Below are 20,000 nucleotides of genomic sequence, written 5' to 3'. Positions count from 1 at the left end.
TTGCCATGCAAGAGATGTTGGTCAGTGCATTTAGGTGGAGGCCTTCCTACTGTACAGTTAATCTATTGGAAATATGTGATTAGATGATTGGCAAATAAAAAAAAAGGGGGGGGGGGCAGTCAGTTGTGAAGGGTTAATACTGTACCTACAACTCACTGTTTTTATATAAACAAACAAAAGCAGGATTAATTTAGTCTTCATCTTCAATATCAACCAGCAGTTACAAAACAGAATATAAATAATTAATGCAAAATATGGGTAAAATCCAATTGGATATCATGCTTTATACCTCAGTGTTTTTGTTTGTTTGTTTTTTCATTTGTTTAATGTAATATTTGTTTTTTTCAAAATTTCCCACTCTCTATAGGGTACACCGCTGTGTCTCTAATAAAAAGGGAGTAGTGAATGAGTGATTTTAGATGTCTGACACAGCCATGACACATTTGGTCTCTCCTTGGCCGACATGCAGAGGACACATGTAACTCAATCAAACAAGGGCCTTGTGGTCATAGGCTTCACTACACAGCTTACAAAGGGTTTGATCCACTTGATGTAGGAACAATGGTTACCACCATGTTCTCTGTTCAGTCAAAGATGTTAGATACTTTCTAGAGGAAATAAAATATGCATCAAGAGGGTCCCCTAATGGTCTTTTCGGATGCTTGAAAATGTGAGAGTGGACATTAGAGCTGGGATGGAATAGGTTTAAGTCTGTCGCTGAGCATTTTCAATGTTTGTTTATATTTTGTGCTACAGAGTAGGTGCAAGTGCATTATTGTCATGCGGCCAAGTCCACTAGAAGATTTGTAATGACCGGTCATCAAATGCTTCCAAATGCTAAAAGAAAGTCAGTGTTTCCCTTCAATATGTGTGCGTTAAACTGAATGTAAAACACACTGGATGCTCAGCTCCTGCTTCATGCTAGTTTACATGTCAACCAGCAACAGTGAACGCAACAGCCGTGTGCGGTGAGCATGTGCAAGCAAGTTTTTTTGGCTGTTCTGTATCCTTCACCATACACAGCTGCTCATTCACGGCTCTACTACACAGGTAAAAAAACAGTCTGTTTCAAGTTGCAGCATCACTGAAGCACATGTTATATCTATAAACCAGTGTATAACCGCTATTAATGAACACATCTGCTCTGGAGTCTTTTAATGTAACATGCTCGAGGATGATCCGAGTTTTGAAAACTGGGTCCTTAGTTGATTTGTCACTGAACTATGTTGCTATGAACCGATCAGGTTATCATTGTATTGTTGGTCAAAATGCATACAGACCTGCAGGTGGCAGTTCTGTGAACATTGTGGCAGGCGGCCCCTGCCTCTTTGTTTGTTCTGTGTTTAACGGAATAGGCAACATGTAGCTGCTGGTTAAAGAGTTAATACTGACAACACAGATAAATATTCTGTGTCTTGTTGTTTTTACAAAATATGTGTAAGATGTGAGAACAATACACCTGGACACAAATAGAAGCCTGATCAGCAACATTGACTATTAGTGCTTTATTTTAACATGTGTGTGTTTTTAGGGTTCTACCTACCCAGTCGCCACCCCCCACTGTCTGACTGAACATTTCACCCTTGGTTAGGTGGGTATTTTTAGTGATATAACAAAGTCTTGTTAACACATTTCCCAGAAGACAATTTTGAAAAAAAGTATCATTGATTTGAGTTACCTATTATTTTTTCCATCCAGAGTTCCATAATTTGTACTATGTATAGTTTTGTTGGATTAGATGTCACTGTGGCAGATATTTCATTTTGAACAAACCTCTTAAAATATGCACTTTGTGATTCTGTTTCTGCGAGATATATCAAAAGACAGTCAGAGGAAGAGAGAGAGCATTGAGAGAAGGTAACTCAACTGTGACAGTCTGGGATTTGTGCAGTGGTGTGTGTACAGTATATGTGCGTGCATGTGTATGTTTGTGCCGGGGAGTGAAGGTCACCCTGAACTGTAGTGCTGCTGTGTGTGTATCCATGCCGATACCTTTGGAGCGTGTGCGATGGCGCTTATCATCTGCATCCACCTCCATCTGCAGAGAAGGCACAAACAAGCTGTTAAACACAACAGACAGCATTGCAAAATTATCTTTAATTTGGATGCATGTTCATGATCAGAGTACTTTTTCCCCTTGTCAAACATTCAATTCACACCTGATGTTTGCATCATTTAGTTGTAACATTTTTTGTACTGTACTGTACTGTAGATAACTGACTGACTGACAATCAGTCTGCAATCAAATACTTTAAAGACATCTGTATTGCTCAATTCATAAGAATGCATTTGTACAAAGAGATCTCTTCAACCAAAAACCAGTACTTAGTGTCTTACTGGTTTTAATGGTTTGATGTCAGAAGTGGTAAAACAATTTAAGGAAATAACTCAAAACCAATGAAAATTATGCAAATTGAGGACATGTTTGATGAATAACCATATATTTAATTTTTATGATAAATATAAATTAACATTTTGAAATGATGCAATACTTAATTCCTGAACTATTTATTTCTCAGTTACTCCATTCATCCACCAATCCATCCTAGTCATCAGTCCAACCATTCAGTAATTTTACAGCTAAACTGCAGTCATAAGACCATCCAATATTAACTGTATGGTTTCCATTCATACAGTCTCTTCCTCAGTAATCAGCCTTTTAATCTCTTGATATGCCAGAGTAAGCATTATCCTTCCTTCCACCTCTCTTTCATGTCATGTCAGACCAACATATCCCCACAAAGATAGGTCTATCCCTTCACCAACACATCATAAATTGTTTAGGAGACTGAACGCCTGTGTATGTCACTCTGTTATTTCCAGATGTCTGTAAATATTTGTGCTTGCTGCGTCTCTGGACTACGATGGGGACTGTGGCCCTGTTTAGATGTCTCTTTTTATTAAACATGATTTATTAACACCACACTTACTATACTGTAGAGGCCCTCAGCCCTAATGGTGTGTTTTTTTATGAATGCCCATAAAAGTTTCAACAGGAGAAAAATAAAATGATGAAAGGCAAGGATACCTTGTAAATCTTATTAGCGTAGCAGAAAGGGAACAAACTGGCGTATTTTGGGGAGGATGACCTAAACTTTCTATATACAGTATGAATAAATATATTCTACGTGAAGCGTAACTGTGGTATCTACGGCAATAGAAAATAAATCCTTCCTTGGGAAAAATAGAAAGGACAAAGGAAAATAAAAACTTATCAATCCAATTCCTCTTCTCTCACCTTCCAGCCCTTATTTAGACAGAGACTTAGTATAGAGCACTGTGAGTGTGGTTATACATGTGAGTGTGTAACCTTGAATGATTCTGACTTTCTCACTAAGCATCTCTCATCGGTCTCATATTTGTTGTGTTTCATCAAAGTTTATCTGGAACCAAACAAGCTGGAGTAATAGCATCCCTTTAACATTTACATTCCACTTCATAGTGTTCAAGGAATCGTGTTTGATATGCCCTTATGCAGTAGCTGACTCTTAACGAAAGAGCTTACTTTTGTCAGACATACAAAAATACATCAAATATCTGTGGAGCAATTAAATCAATGTCGATTAAATCTAAGCTTTAAGATTTTTCTGTAAGCTTTAAGATTCTTCTGTATATATGTATATATATATTTTATTTTTTAAAATTTTTTCTCTGTTTTAGTAACTGTGTACTCATGGCTGCTGTTTGTGAACTGAAATACCAAGAGAACAAAAAAATTAAGAATTTTAAGTTTGGGCTGTTGTAGATGGCACTTCTCTTGTCCATTCAGCCATGAAAGGTATTATTCCTGTACCTCACAGTTCTTCTTTTCCAACAACTGCAACAGCATTTGGCAGCTGCAAAAGCTTTACGTGTACTAGGAAGGACCCATTTGTTATTTTACACTGTTGATAATTAATTAAAATAGGCATATGAAAAGAGTCTTTTTGAAGAACTGTCTTGAACCCACTAGACTGAGCTGTCTGCATGAAATACTAAAATCAAGAGATACAGTCTCAACCTGCTTGCAGAATGTTTCCATATTCAAAAGAAACACATCAGTTGTGGACTAAAATATGAGACTGACTTGTTTAAATACATGTTTAGTTGAAGTGCACACACACACACATACACACACACACATACATACACACTGTACATACTAACAGTGCCTATCTGCAGCTGACAGGCTCTCTCTGAGGGTCGTGGTTTGAAGCGATGCCTGCATCAGTGCTGAACACAACATCTACAGCAGAAGAATAAAACAACAGCAACATTAATGGCAGCAGCAGTGTCAGTCTTGTCGCCTCCACTTCCTTCCCCAAAGCTCCTCGTGAGAGTTGGACCCAGGAAGCAGGCGCGCCTCTGTGGCTCGCCATATGTTGGAGAGCCCTTCATATTCTGTCTGGCTTTTTCTCGCTCTTAGCACCCATGGGAAAATGTCATGGCTGTAATGAAGGTTAGCCTGCTTATTGAGGATTAGGAAGGCCCACTCCTTCTCTGTCTGCGTCTCAATTAGACCCTGGCTTTATAGGCCCACATGAATAACCACAGAATCACGTTGATCCAAGTTCCAAAAGTTTAGGTTGGTGAGTTAAGCAAATGCATAGAGTGATGTACATTGCTGAGAAAATACTGCATATTCTCCTATTTCTATGCAACCAGCAATTCATATTATTCTAAGAATTCAAATTAAATGTACTTTAAAATTTTGCAAAATCTGAAAAAGTAAATAAATAAAAGCTTTAAAAATAAAAGAACCAATTCTATTAACTGACACAATTTGGTCTGATAATGACTATTTACATTCATAAGATTTTCAGCAATCATACCAAAAAGTATTTTTCACTGAGTGTTTTGTTGCTGGGAGGACTCAAGCAAGGTGGAGATACTGTATAGGAGTAATTCACAAAATTCATTTTACACATGAGCTCCGCTGGGAATCAGTTGATAATAATAATAATTAGGTAAAAATCCTGTTATACTTCATATTCCTATTTACCATTCAAGGCCTCTAAATGTGTATGAGAGAAGTTCTTTCCATGTTTTATAATTTGCATCCATGAATTTTTAATCCATGTGCCATATTATGCAGCATATATTGTCACAGGATTTTATTCGCTTTCAAAGAACACAAGGTCTGGGATGAGATGGCTGCATAAAGTGAAGCACCATCACATTCCAAATTCATACCATATGAGCCTATAAACACACAAGTTTAATTCAGCACAAAAAATATATTCTCATAGAAGATTGACATCCTTTGAAAATACATGCATGTTGTGAATGGAAAGTGAAATTCAGATATTGGAAATAGCAGCTCCAAATGCCAACTGTGTTTGTGTTGGTATTGACTGTACAGTTGACATGCAAATTCACTTCTTTGGAAATGAGTGTGTCTTCATCATAAGGACACAGGAATGCCATCAGACAGACAACTTGCACAGGGAAAGAAGAAGAGGATTTTTGCTGTTTGATAGAGAAGAATCAGGATATTACAGGGAGTAAGGCATGATAAGAAATGCAGTGATTATTGTAATATGCAAGAGACATAGTACAAGCATTTTGTGTGTGTGTGTGTGTGTGTGTGTGTGTGTTTATCATTTTGGTAGTGGGGATAGGGGGGTGGGGGTGTACAGACATCTGTCACAACAATTCACATCGTTATCAGTTTCCCTTTGTTTTCACCTTGAAGTTTTGGGAGAATGCGTTTCAGGCATATGGCGCCCAACCCCACCCTCCGCTACACATGCAAACACACACACACACACGCACACACACACATTGGTATTCTGTAATGTAGCAGCAGGTAGCCACCAAAACTGCTCTGGCACTATCAAATTTCACTGCAAATAGGTATTGTATGCCATGCATCATCTAGTGACAGTAAACATGTGTACCAAACCGATGCTAAGTGCATCTGAATTAGTGTGAAGGGCTGTGGAGATAGCATCTGAGTGGGCGCTGACAGTCAGAGTGAGAAAGAGAGCGAGGGTGATGGAGACAGAAAGAGAGACTGAAATCTGGGGAGTGGTTCCTAACTAGTATGGAAAATGGTTTTGGTGGGTGATGGCTGTGGTGCATGCTCTAAAATGGTTAGAGTGAGAGAAGCTGTGATCTGAATACAATAGGACAATTTCTCAGCAGGTGCAGTGATGACAGAGCTGTCACAGTGTAGGAATTGAGGGATTTGTGTTTGTTACTTAAATGATTGCTATTTAACTTGAGTGGACTGAGCTCAGATACTTTTTCTCTCATAAAGTCTTAATTAGATTCAGCATTATGGCCTTGTATTTAAAATAGTTTATCTGCATTACTACTGCATTAATTGAGTAGGGAGCAGAATAAAGGTATTTGTTTTTGGACGCAGGTTGTGTCAAGGGTCTTCAAAAACTGGTTTGTATAGGATCATGTTTGATCATGTTGTTTCTTATATTGATATGATCATGAAAACATGATCATATTTATCACATTAAAAACTGATTTTACATCACCAAACATGCAGGTGGGAAATAACCCTTTTATCTGGGCCTCGACCAGTAATTAATAACAAAACTTTCCCTTCTGACAAAGGAAGATCTTATTTGAAATTTGGAGGGCTTAAAATATTTGGGGACCTTTATGAAGCAGCCTCTCCCATCATTTTAACAACTTAGGATCTGTTTGAAAATCTTTTTTCCATTTACACATTCGATGTTTCATTTTTGACAAATGTCACAACAAAAATACAAAAGTCGCAACAGCAAGTTGTGAGCAATAGTGACCCGTCCTTTTTTGCCTCTGATTGGTTAGCTTTGTTGGTTGTGTCTTCTCAGCTTGACCCAAACTGTTAACTCACACAGTAGTTCTGGTAATGTTTCTTTTCGGCGGTTAATAAACTGAAGTTTTTCTATTATAAAATAGAAAACCTATTAAATTATCAGAATATCACAGACAGCCTTTATTGTCATGGAAAACAAGCACAATTTCTCTCCTCAATGATACATTTCAACAAAAAAGAGATCTATTTTCCTTAAAGAATTGATTTGAAAGGGACATCTGTGTGGTTGGCCAGCTGCTCAACTGAGAGGGTTCTATGTGTCACAGTGAATTTAGCTGACTTTTTAATTTTCCAGCTCTAACTAAAGAATATGGCATTGTAATAAAACTGTCCCTTTTGGTTCTGTGGCTTTATATAAAGGTGTTCCTCTTCCTACTGATATCTCATTACTTCAACCTAGTGACACTCTTTTTGTGGTAAAATCTGTTTTGTGTATGCAAAAAAATAATAAAAGAGCTTTGCATTCCTTATTTCAACAACAGTATTTCTGTCCCTTATGTCACCTACTGAAATAAGTTTGTTAGTGACATTCCTTGGAAAATGGTTTTGCTGCTCCCTAACAAATATCTCATCGAGGTGTCATTTAAGCTTCTACACAAATGCTCTACTGTAAAACATTTCCTTAAAAGCTTTAAGAATGAAATGAATGTTTCTTGTTCAGTTTGCTCTGCTCATCCTGAAACTGTACCTATTTGTTCTGGCATTGTGATTACACTAAAAGACTGCGGCACGAGATTTCAACGTTAATTAATTTTACACTTATGATTGCTTTTACTTTAATTTATAAACATGTCCTTTATGGTTTTTAAATGGCAACAGAAAGATGGAGAAAATGGTGTAAATTATCAACCTTTTTATTATATTAGCTAAATTTCATATTCATTAATTAGATACTATACTAATAAGAAGGCTGTTAAAACTGTTTTTTACTCAAAGCCATTGTTTAACTTGTTTGATTTTTATTTGATTTTGAACATTTCTGTATAATGTCTATATCATATCTACTTTTAAATTTTTTTTGTTCTGTTTATTTTTATATTACTATTTTCCATTTCTTGTGTGTTTGTGATTCTCCCTGGCATTCTGTTTACATGTTTGTACCTTGCAGCCCCATAAAATGCAACCATTTGTTTTTTATATTGATGCTGACATGTGCTATGGTGTGCTTCTGCTTATATTTGAAAACTGAATAAAATATAATGAAAACCCTGTCAACAGACACTAGTAAAATTCAGATTTATCACATAAATCTGCGTCAGAACAAGCTTGTAAATATGATCCAGCAAGAACAAACACATTTTAACAGGTTTATGTGTAAAAACCGGATGCACCAGTCTACCTGAAATGGTTTGCGGTTGAGACAGCTCTTTGGTCCAGACTTCTGCTTCCACTGTGACCTGCTAATGTTCAGCTGGAGAAGAACGGCTCACGACGTCTCCGCTAAATTCATTTTCTACACAGAAGGAAGAAGAAGACGGAGTACATGCATCATTAAAATCATTTGCAGAACAATCACATTCACATACAGCCGTGACAGGATCTGAAATTTCCTCTTCTCCTTTGACTCTGGGCTCATGAATAGTCATATAGCATTAGCTATGCGGCACATGGCAAGCGAACGTTGATTTCTGCCATAACGACGACTGCTTGTCTTGTGCGATAGGCTTGGCAACATGGGGTAATTAGCTAGATCTATCATCTTCTGCAGGAAGTGGGGACAAATATAGCTAATGATCCATGCCTGCCTCCATGATTTCTCTCCTCAGCTCTCCATCTTTTGCTGAGTTGGGGGGGGGTCGAGGCCCTACTCTGTCAAAAAAAAGGTAAAATAACCTTCGTCATAGAAAGAGATAATGACAGAAAGGAGAAGATATGGAAGTGTGAATGGAAATATGCACTCATACACTGTCTCCGTCTGCTAATTGAGAATATGTATGGGAGAGAACAGATGAGGTGTTGATGGTGTATAGGGACTATCACAAAGAATGAAGGCCCCCATAGAGAGCCTACCAGACGGCCCATAACAAGTACACACTCACACATACACAGACACACACACATACACCGCGGTCATTCACAACCTATCTCAAAGCAGCTTAAATCAAAACGATGGCTGCTCCCTCAGGACTAACACAACCATACACATACGGTGGATGCTCAGAGTGCCTGTTGGTTGTTACGTAAATGGAGTGGCGGCAGTTACGTGCACAAGCAGACTTTACTTCTTTTACTTTCTTTTTAACCCTTCATCAGACACACGCACACACCTCTGTTCAACAACCTTTTTTGTCCACTACCTTTGTAGTGTGAATAAAAAACATGGCCAAGCTGGAAACAGTGTGCGCGAGTTGTTAGGGGATAATGCAAACAATGGCCCACTCAAACTATATTTTCATTTTACCACTACGATCCTTCTGTCTTTTATGTTGAAAGTTTATTTGAAATCAGCGTCAAAGGCTGGTTTCTACTCGACTGAAGCCATCGGTGCACTCCAAAAGCATGTTCATTCAGAAAAATGTGGCAAAAAAAAAAAAAAACGTTTTTTTTTTTGTTGTTTTTGTTTTTAGCAGATAGCTAGCAGATTGTGTATGCAGAAATGTATGACTTTGTAGCAAATTTGTGACATAATTCCACCTGCTTCAGTCCCATAACATACAAGCAAACCCCAAACACACACACACATGCATACACACTCCTTGGCCCCATGGTCATTATAATCAGAGATGGATCAATCAATCAAAGGATCTGTCCTCTGATGAAGGTCTTCATGTGGAGGCTGATGACAAATCATAGCTCTCTGACTCTTTATCAGGACAAGGTCCACATTCCCCGGTATCTCTCTCTCTCTCTCTCTCTCTCTCTCTCTCTCTCTCTCTCTCTGTGTGTGTGTGTGTGTGTGTGTGTGTGTGTGTGTGTGTGTGACAAGAGAACAAAACAGACAACAGAGGAAGATACAGTGCAACAATACAATACACTGTGGCCGTGTGGTAATGTGTGTTTTTTCAGTCATGGAGCTGGGAAGCTATCCTGCTAATTTCAGTACCAAGGACAGTGACAGACAGAGCACAACAAGGGAAGAAAAGGCCTGCAACTGCAGTTGGACCACACACACAGGACAAACAAACACAATCAGTTTTAATACATACAGTACATAGGCATTCATAATAAAGGGGACGAATTAGAATAGCTTTTACACACGTGTCTATAAAGATTAAATATATGACCAAGACTTCTTCTAAGCATCCTACAAGTTTGTGAATTTCTTGCAGTCTATGCCTTGGAGAATGAGGAGAAGGGACCATGTCTGCCCTTTACTGGGCTCCTATATTTATCAAAGGCAGGGTACACACAGTAATTAGCCTATTATGTTGTATGGTTATGTACACTGTGATATAGAATGTGGGTCGTGATGTCTGCTTTGACATTTTCCATATGGGGTTAGGGTCAGGGTCCATCATAGCCAGTATGAACTTCTATTCTCAACTAATTCTGGATGTCAGTGGATGTCTAGATTATGGCCTGACTATTGACATGGCCAGGCCATGATCTGGACGTCCATTGACAGCCAGAATTAGTCGATAAATGACGTTGAGAAAAGATGTCCAGTCAGGCCATAATCTAGACATCCACTGACATCCAGAATTAGTTAAGAATAGATGTTCATACTGGCTATGATCTGGATGTCAACTGACAACCAGAATTAGTCGATAAACGATATATAAACATCTATACAACGTCCAGAAAAGACGTATAAAAAACTTTCATTCTGGCTCCCCAGAGGACGTCTTTTAGACGTCTTGGATGTCCATAAATGATGTCTAAAAGACGTGATCTAGACCACTTTTTGCTCACCGGGATGCTGTCCATGACAGGAATTTTAGACAGACACTCTAACACAGAAAAGAATGACACACATCATATAAGGAAACACACTTATGGTACATGAGGACAAGGGGCACACACAAATAAGCACATATTACAAGAGAGACACATGCTTTATTCATATGATGTGTATGCACATACACATGTACGCAGCAATCTTGTTCTGCCAGGCTCTTGTGACTGGGGCTGCCTGACCTACATTCTAGCAGATACGTATACAGGCAGAGAGGAGATGAAATCTCTCTTGCTATTGCACTCGCTCTCTCTGTTCCATATCCTGTGTTCATTTCAGTGCCTGCCCTGTTCATTGCCTACTGGACACACACACATACACATAGTTGAGTTGAAGAAATGACTATGATTTCTTTGCCTGAATGTCCTCCCGCTGCAGATGAAACTGGCATTGTCAGGGTATAGCTACATGTGTTTGATGATTGAGGTGAGAGCAGTATCTCTGTATATTCTGTCCTTCCTCAGAACTACTGCAGGACAAGCACAAGACCAAAAGCTAGCTTCTCATGGTAACAAAAGGTAAGGTGAGGAAAGAAGCTGATGGAGTGCAAGATGAGAACAAGATTTGAGGAGAACTGAAATATTTAGTGCACAAATGGGTGATCGTCTGTTAGTTAACTGCTCTGATGAGCTAGGGGTGGGATTGGTCTGCTAATAAAGCCAGCTGGCATCTTTTACTTCTCACACAGTTCAGTGGAAATGAATGCTTCCACTGAATCACACTGCAAACACAGAGTAAGATAACAGAAAAACAGTACTCATATCATTTCTAATTTAAAGGGTTCATTTTGACCCAAACCCTTAGGTCTCCTAATACAGTGAGAGTGCTCTTTATTTGTCCAACATATCATTTGCCATTATTCATGCTCACATTATGACTATGTTTTGTTATTTCAGGTGGCAGTCTAGAGCTCAGAGTATCTATCCAGTAGTCCTCTCCGTGCCCTGACAGCATAGAGATTAGTAATTCAAAAGGCTTTTACTTTATAAAAAAGACTTGATCCACCACATCCCTAAACTAAACCTACCTAGCCCTCTATATGCTACTGAGGCAATACAATGACCACACTGTCATAACAGTGATACGGCATAAACCAACAGAAGAATTCCAATGACCCTGAATCTAGACATCTTTCATTTTGCAGGATTTTTACAACAGATCTTCCTGCAAGTAGAGAGAAAATAAAACAGAAAGCATGTGAATTACAGTTTCCTTAAAGCATTCCTAACATATGTAATTTCATTATAGACAATTTTGTCAAAATACTATCAAAAATATGTTTTCATTTTGTAACGGCATTTTTACAAATTTTACATTTTTAATTCATGATCATTTTCATGGCAGTGCATTGTCGCCAGAACCTGCCCCCTCAGACAATGTCCTCCGCCTCTCTCAACAGGGCTCAATGACTTGCAGCAAGATCTATGCAGCCAACAGCTAGCACCTGTTGGCCGCTCTTCACAGAGTTGTATCTGTTTCTCTGATATTCAGAGAACAAGAACACACAGGGCTTCAGCTACCCATAAATTCTGTAAAATCTCTGTTGAGCTTCGCGGCTTCACTAGCGCTGAACTCGGGGAATAACCTAGCGGAGGCAATAATATTCTTTAGCCCTTCTTGGCATATTTATTTGAGACACACTCTCATCGGTCATGGAGGAATGAACTCCGAACTCCACATACAAAAAAAAAGGCTGGGCGTGACCTTAACAAAATGTGATGACACAGCATGAGTTTCTGGTCTATAGACTTGCGACTCACTGTGGTGAAAACAAAATACTGCACCCCAGTAAACAGCAGTACAATCACATCTCACATCACAACAACCGAGTACACTAAATAAAAGAATGTCTCTTAACACCCCCACTTGTACTCAGGTTGGAGAAATCCAAACACAAATTACACACAATAACATACTGTACAATACAGATGTGGACATCTTCCACTCTTTTTAGACACCAAACATAATGCCTGCAAACTTTTCCAGTTTTGATTTAGTGACGGGTTTGGTCATAACGTCTGCAACCATCTCTTCAGTAGGGCAATATACCAGGGTCACTTTCCCCTCGTTTACAATGGACCTTATAAAATGATATTTAATGTCCACGTGCTTGCACCTCTGTCTGTTTACAGGGTTTTTGGCTAAGGCAATTGTTCCCTGGTTATCCTCATTCACTACTGTTTGCGTGTATTTGCAGTCATCAATACTTTCCAATAGCTGCTCTAGGTATATACACTCTTGCATAGTAGAGGCCAGAGCCATATATTCTGCCTCGCAGGTTGAGAATGCTACTGTAGGCTGTTTCTTAGTTTTCCATGAAACTAAAGAACTGTTCTTACTTAGGCTTACACAGTAACCTGTGGTGCTACGTCTGTCAGAGGTATCAGCTGCCCAGTCTGCATCACTATAGGCTACTAGGCCTAACTCTTCACTGTCATTTCTCCTGAAACACAACTCTCTGTTTGTAGTGCCTCTTAGGTACCTTAATACATGCTTCACAGTTACCCACTGTTCCTCTGTTGGCTCACAAAAATATTGTGATAGCTTGCTTACCACAAAACTTAAGTCTGGATGTGTACATGTTGTTAAATATATGAGGCTGCCTACAGCCTCGCTATACATTTTAACATCACACATCTTAACGGCATCTTCTGTGTAACACAGTTTTTGATCACAAGGAGTTTCCCTGGGTTTACAGTTTTGCATATTAAACCTTTCTAATATCCTGTTGACATATGTTTCCTGTGACATCTTCACACATCCATCAGACTGAGTGAAATCGATACCCAGAAAATGCTTAAGCCTACCTAAATCTTTCATCTTAAATTTTTCTGAAAGCATCTCTTTTACATCCATCATTACTTTTTCATTGCTGGTAGCAATAATCAAATCATCCACCCAGATTATCATAATCACCTTTCCATGTTTTGTCTCCTTGGCATATACACAGTGATCTGCTGGGTTTTGTGTGAAATCATTTTCAGTTAGACAGTCATGTAAAATCCTATTCCAATTTCGGCCAGATTGCTTTAGACCATACAAAGATTTTTCTGGCTTACACACCAGACCTTCCCCTTTTTCATAACCTTCCGGTTGATCTGTGTAGATCTCATAATCAATGGGAGCGTGTAAATAAGCTGTTTTTACATCCATTTGGTGGATTAACAAGTTCTCCTGTGCTGCTTTTTGTAGCAATACCCTTACGCTTGTCAAATTGGCTGTTGGGGAGAAGGTTTCACCATAATCAATCCCCATCTTCTGACTGTAACCCTTTGCTACAAACCTTGCTTTGTACTTGTCTTTACCCTCAATGTCACTCTTAACAGAATAAACCCATTTACCCCCCACTGTTTTCTTGCCCTTTGGCAGAGTAGTCAGAGTAAATGTGTTGTTTTCTTCTAATGACTGGATTTCTTCGTCCATTGCTTTAACCCACTGTTTTGAGTTAGCTGACTCCATGGCTTCCTTAAATGTATGTGGGACACCACACATTGCTCTGTAACAGTAATCAGTGGTAATATGAACCCTATCACTATCACCGTTGTCAGTTACAAAATCCCTTAAATGACTTGGTTTTCTCCTCTCTCTTATAGGATACCTCCCACCTGCAGGTTCACTACTTGTCTCACTTGACTCTTCTTGGTCACACTCATCAGATGTACCACCTTGTGGATTTTTGTTTCTCACCCTATTACATCTGCTGTTTGAGTGTGTGTGTGTGTGTGTGTGTGTGTGTTTGTGGTGGGCAGAGTGGTTTCAGGTGTGCCAAGACAGAGCAGAGCCCTATCAGCTGCATCTCATCCTGCAATCACCTCAGCCTACTTCTACTCAGTCCTGCCACACGCTCGCTGCCAGATCGTAGCCACTGCTCAGTCAGTATACAGCTCGACTCTAGCTCACTAAACCTGTACTTGAGATAAGAAACACGTTTTTAACCTTTTTCCTCTGTTTTCAGTACCCGCCTGCCTGCTCTGCTCTCCGGCCCCCACTCTGCTCCACCAGTCTCCGCCTTGCAACACCCCAGCCTGCTCCCTCCTCAGCCTGCCTCCTCCGCATATGCCCCGGACCCTCAGCTTGCTTTTCACTTCAAAATAAAGCCTTGTGAAACTCCACCTGTACCTCTCCGTCTGTCCGCAATTGGGTCCTCATACTACCGCCCCGTAACAGTACGATCTGGCCATATGGATCCAGCGGACCAGGATTCCGCCGTCCGCCAAGCACTCACGGGACAGGGCGCAGTCCTTGGACAACACAGTGAGGTATTGCAAGCACTCACGGCTCGGGTAGCCGAGATGGCACAGACCCTGGCAAATCTCCAACTGCAACTTGCAGCCCAAGACCCTCCCCCAGCTCCCGTGGCAGCCGGCAGCAACCAGCCTCAGACCCGGGAGTCCCATGTGCCACCTCCTGAACCCTATGACGGTAACCTAGGCACTTGTAGGGATTTCCTGATGCAATGTGGAATTGTTTTTGACCAACAGCCCAGTTCCTATGCTTCCGACCGAGCCAAGGTGGCTTACGTGATGGGTTGTCTCCGGGGGTCTGCACGCAGCTGGGCCACGGCGGTGTGGGAACAGCAGTCTCCACTTGTTGCCTCCTACCCCGACTTCACAGCTGAAATGAGGAGAATTTTTGATCATCCCGTCCGTGGGAGAGATGCCGGCAAGAGGCTGATATCCATCCGTCAAGGTACAAGCTCTGTCGCTGAATTCGCCATTTGGTTTCGCTGCCTGGCCGCGGAGAGTGGCTGGAACGAGGAGGCGCTCCAGGGGGCTTTTCAGAACGGCCTCAATGAGAGCATTAAGGATGAGCTGGTGTCTCACCCGGAGGCCGAGGGACTGGAGAATCTGATTGCTTTGTCCATCCGGATTGACAACCGTATCCGTGAGCGTCGGAGGGAGAAGACAGGTAAGGTAGCTCCTCCCATTCCACCACCTACCTTACCTCGTTTTTCTCCCCCGACTGCCTCTGTTCCTCGTCCTCCAGATCCCGAACCCATGCAACTGGGCCGAGCCAAACTCTCGCCAGAGGAGAGGCAGCGCCAGTTCAATTCCAGGAGCTGCCTGCACTGTGGTCAGTCTGGTCATTTCCTCCTCACCTGTCCTCTGCGCCTGGGGGAAGGGCCGGCTCAGCAGTAGTGGGGGAGATACTGTTGAGTCATAGTAGTTGCGAGTCTCCTTCCAGACCCCTGCTCAATGCCTCCCTCATGTGGCAGAACCAGACATTACCCTTGTGTGCTCTCCTTGACTCAGGGGCTGAGGAGAGTTTCTTAGACAGTAAGATTGTTGTACAGTTGGCTATAGACACAGTACCACTGGATTCACCTAAAACTGCCAGAGCCCTTAATGGTAAATTTCTCGCCTGTGTGACTAACAAGACTGTGCCCATCCTCTTCAGAGTCTCAGGTAATCATCAGGAGATGATGAGTTTTCATGTTATCGACTGCCCCAGCTCTCCACACAACCCCCAACTGGACTGGTCAGCTGGTAAGGTAATTTCCTGGAGTAATTTTTGTCATGCTAACTGTCTGCATTCAGCCCCTGCTCCTGCCCTGTCTTTACCTCCTTCTGTTCCTGAGCCAGCTGACCTGACTTCTGTACCTCCAGTTTATCATGACCTGGCCCTGGTTTTCAGTAAACATCATGCACTATCATTACCACCTCACCGGCCATATGACTGTGCTATTGCCCTGCAGCCTGGAGCACCGCATCCCCGCAGTCGCCTGTACAACCTCTCTCGTCCTGAGCAGGAGGCTCTGGAAGAATACATCCGAGACTCCCTGGCTGCAGGCATCATCAGACCATCCTCTTCCCCGGTGGGTGCAGGGTTTTTTTTTGTGGGAAAGAAAGATGGCACACTCCGACCGTGTATTGATTTCCGGGGATTAAACAACATAACCATCAGGAATACCTATCCTCTGCCTTTAATCGATTCTGCTTTTTCCCCTCTTCATGGAGCTAAGATCTTCACCAAGCTGGACCTGCGAAACGCTTACCATCTCATCCGTATCAGGGAGGGGGATGAGTGGAAGACCGCCTTTAACACCTCCCTGGGCCACTTTGAATATCTGGTGATGCCATTCGGTCTAACAAATGCTCCAGCTGTTTTTCAGGCCTTCATCAATGATGTGCTTCGAGACATGATCGGACGGTTTGTCTTCGTCTATCTGGATGATATTCTCATTTTTTCACCTGACCTTGACACCCACCGGCAGCACGTCCGTCAGGTACTCCAACGCCTGTTGGAGAACAAGTTATTTGTCAAACCTGTCAAATGTGAATTCCACGCTTCCACAGTGTCTTTTTGGGCTATGTCATCTCACAGGGGCAGGTGAGGATGGATCCAGCTAAGGTTGAGGCAGTGTCTGAGTGGCCCGCCCCCACAACCCGAAAGCAGTTGCAGAGGTTTTTGGGGTTTGCCAATTTCTACCGGCGTTTCATCAAGAACTATAGTCACCTGGCAGCCCCTCTCACAGCTCTGACCTCAACCTCTCATCCGTTCCACTGGACTGCAAGTGCGGAGACCGCGTTTCAGGAACTTAAGGGCCGCTTCACCTCAGCTCCCATTCTCACCCAGGTGGATCCAGAGCTTCAGTTTGTTGTTGAGGTGGATGCTTCAGAGACTGGGGTAGGAGCTATTCTTTCTCAACGTTCTCCCACTGACCATAAGATGCATCCTTGTGCTTTCTACTCCCACAAGCTGTCCCCCGCAGAACGAAACTATGATGTTGGAAACCGGGAACTTCTGGCAGTCAAACTTGCACTGGAGGAGTGGCGTCAATGGTTGGAGGGAGCCAACCAGCCTTTCATTGTGTGGACGGATCACAAGAACCTGGCCTACATCCAGACAGCTAAACGTCTCAACCCACGACAAGCCAGGTGGGCCTTGTTTTTTGGATGATTCAATTTTACCTTGACTTATCGCCCCGGTTCCAGGAACACCAAGCCAGATGCCCTGTCCCGCCAGTTCACGGCTGATGCACCTCCTGAATCAGATCCCATTCTGCCCCCATCCTGCATTGTGGCCTCTGTGACCTGGGACATTGAGTCACGTGTGTGCCAGGCCCAGCAGACTCAACCTGATCAAGGTAATGGCTCCCCTAACTCTCTTTTTGTTCCAGAGTCAGTCCGCTCCGAAGTCCTCCAGTGGGCCCATTCAACCAGACTTACCTGCCATCCCGGGGTGGGTCGTACCTTGGCCTTCCTTCGACGGCGCTTTTGGTGGCCGACCATGGACAAGGACACCAGGGGCTTTGTTACTGCTTGCAAACAAGACTTCAACTCAACCCCCCTCTGGCCTACTCCGCCCCCTGCATGTACCTAGTCGTCCCTGGTCACACATCGCCTTGGATTTTGTGACCGGTCTGCCCCCATCAAATGGTAACACGGTCATCTTGACTATTGTTGACAGATTTTCCAAATCAGCCCACTTCATTCCTCTGCCAAAACTCCCATCCTCCAGAGAGACTGCAGACCTTCTGGTCTCACATGTGTTTCGTTTACATGGTATTCCTGTTGATGTTGTATCAGACAGAGGTCCCCAATTCATTTCGCGGGTATGGAAAGCTTTCTGCTCTGCTCTTGGGTGCTCTGTTAGTCTTTCCTCTGGGTTTCATCCACAGACCAATGGCCATACCGAGCGAGTTAACCAGGAGCTGGAAGCCGCCCTTCGCTGTGTGGTCTCTACTAACCCCTCCCGGTGGAGTTCTGAGCTGCCATGGGTGGAGTATGCCCATAACTCCCTCACCAATGCCTCTCTAGGTATGACACCATTTGAATGTTGTCTTGGATACCAACCCCCCTTGTTTGCAAGTCAGGAGGAGGAGGTGGCCGTGCCCTCGGTCCAGAACCATCTGCGCCGCTGCCACCGCACATGGAGGATGGCTCGGGCGGCACTTCTCCGTGCATCCAATAGGGCCCGGACCTATGCTGACCGTCGCCGTGCTGTGGCTCCAGTTAACACCCCGGGTCAGAAGGTATGGCTGTCATCTCGGAACATCCCTTTAAGGGTGGAATCACGAAAACTGTCCCCACGTTTCATTGGGCCATTTGTTATTGATCATGTGATCAACCCTTCTGCAGTCCGGTTGAAGCTCCCTGCATCTCTTCACATTCATCCGACCTTCCATGTGTCCCAGATCAAGCCTGTCCATTCGAGCCCTCTGTCTCCCCCCACAGTAACACCTCCCCCTCCTCGGCTGATCGATGGCCACCCTGCATACACGGTTCAGAGGCTGTTGGATGTTCGACGAAGGGGACGAGATTGGCAATACCTTGTGGATTGGGGGGGCTACGGGCCCGAGGAGCGTGCCTGGATTCCTCGACGGCTCATCTTGGACCCCTCCCTCATTCGGGACTTCCACGCCCGCCACCCTGACAGGCCCGGTCGGGTGCCAGGAGGGGTGTGTGTGTGTGTGTGTGTGTGTGTGTGTGTGTGTGTGTGTGTGTGTGTGCCAAGACAGAGCAGAGCCCCATCAGCTGCATCTCATCCTGCAATCACCTCAGCCTACTTCTACTCAGTCCTGCCACACGCTCGCTGCCAGATCGTAGCCACTGCTCAGTCAGTATACAGCTCGACTCTAGCTCACTAAACCTGTACTTGAGATAAGAAACACGTTTTTAACCTTTTTCCTCTGTTTTCAGTACCCGCCTGCCTGCTCTGCTCTCCGGCCCCCACTCTGCTCCACCAGTCTCCGCCTTGCAACACCCCAGCCTGCTCCCTCCTCAGCCTGCCTCCTCCGCATATGCCCCGGACCCTCAGCTTGCTTTTCACTTCAAAATAAAGCCTTGTGAAACTCCACCTGTACCTCTCCGTCTGTCCGCAATTGGGTCCTCATACTACCGCCCCGTAACACACCCTTGGTTCCTGAGACTTCTCAGTGCTCTCATAAACCTCCTGTGTGACTCTGTCTTCATCATTGTTTGATTCTGTCTCAACTGTCTGTTTGCTTTTCCACATTTACCTTGTTCACAAATTTAACAAGTCTGTGTTTTTGAATCTTCTCAGTGTCAGGATGATAAACCAAATAAGCAGGGCTGTTCTTGTCATAACCGACAAAAAATCCCTGGTCACATCTGGAATCAAGCTTTCCCTTGTTCTATTTGTATGTGTAACATACAGATCCAAATTTCTGCATTTTGGACAAATTTGGCTTTTTATCTGTCAACATCTGGTAAGGGGTCTTCCCTGTTCGCTTATTAAAGCATCTGTTGCGTACTATGGCCGCCGTTCGAACAGCATAGTTCCAGAGACATTTGGATAGCTGACTTTCAATTAGCATACATCTGCCCATTTCAAAAAGAGTAT

At 42.8% G+C, this 20,000-nt stretch overlaps 1 protein-coding gene across 12 annotated transcripts in view; it reads right to left on the bottom strand.

Moving 5' to 3' along the window:
* myt1lb (myelin transcription factor 1-like, b) overlaps positions 1-20,000 on the bottom strand; it is a 124,348-nt gene that overhangs the window by 62,660 nt on the left and 41,688 nt on the right. For 8 of the 12 annotated variants that reach the window (XM_084381629.1, XM_084381621.1, XM_084381630.1 and 5 more), the window contains exons 2-4: positions 8,139-8,252; positions 4,147-4,225; positions 1,993-2,038 (exon numbers count right to left, since the gene is read on the bottom strand). In XM_084381629.1, coding sequence (XP_084237755.1) covers positions 1,993-2,038 — 46 coding nt within the window. In that variant the 5' untranslated portion in view covers positions 4,147-4,225; positions 8,139-8,252. Of the gene's footprint in view, positions 1-1,992; positions 2,039-4,142; positions 4,226-8,138; positions 8,253-20,000 lie in introns of those variants that run through there. The other 4 variants (XM_084381626.1, XM_084381623.1, XM_084381627.1 and 1 more) reach the window with 3 other exon arrangements.

This window comes from Pagrus pagrus (genome assembly GCF_965226575.1).
Source record: "Pagrus pagrus genome assembly, chromosome: 18".
Lineage (NCBI taxonomy): Eukaryota > Metazoa > Chordata > Actinopteri > Spariformes > Sparidae > Pagrus > Pagrus pagrus.
The sequence above is the reverse complement of the archived record's forward strand: the minus strand, read 5'-3'. Positions and strand labels throughout refer to the sequence as shown.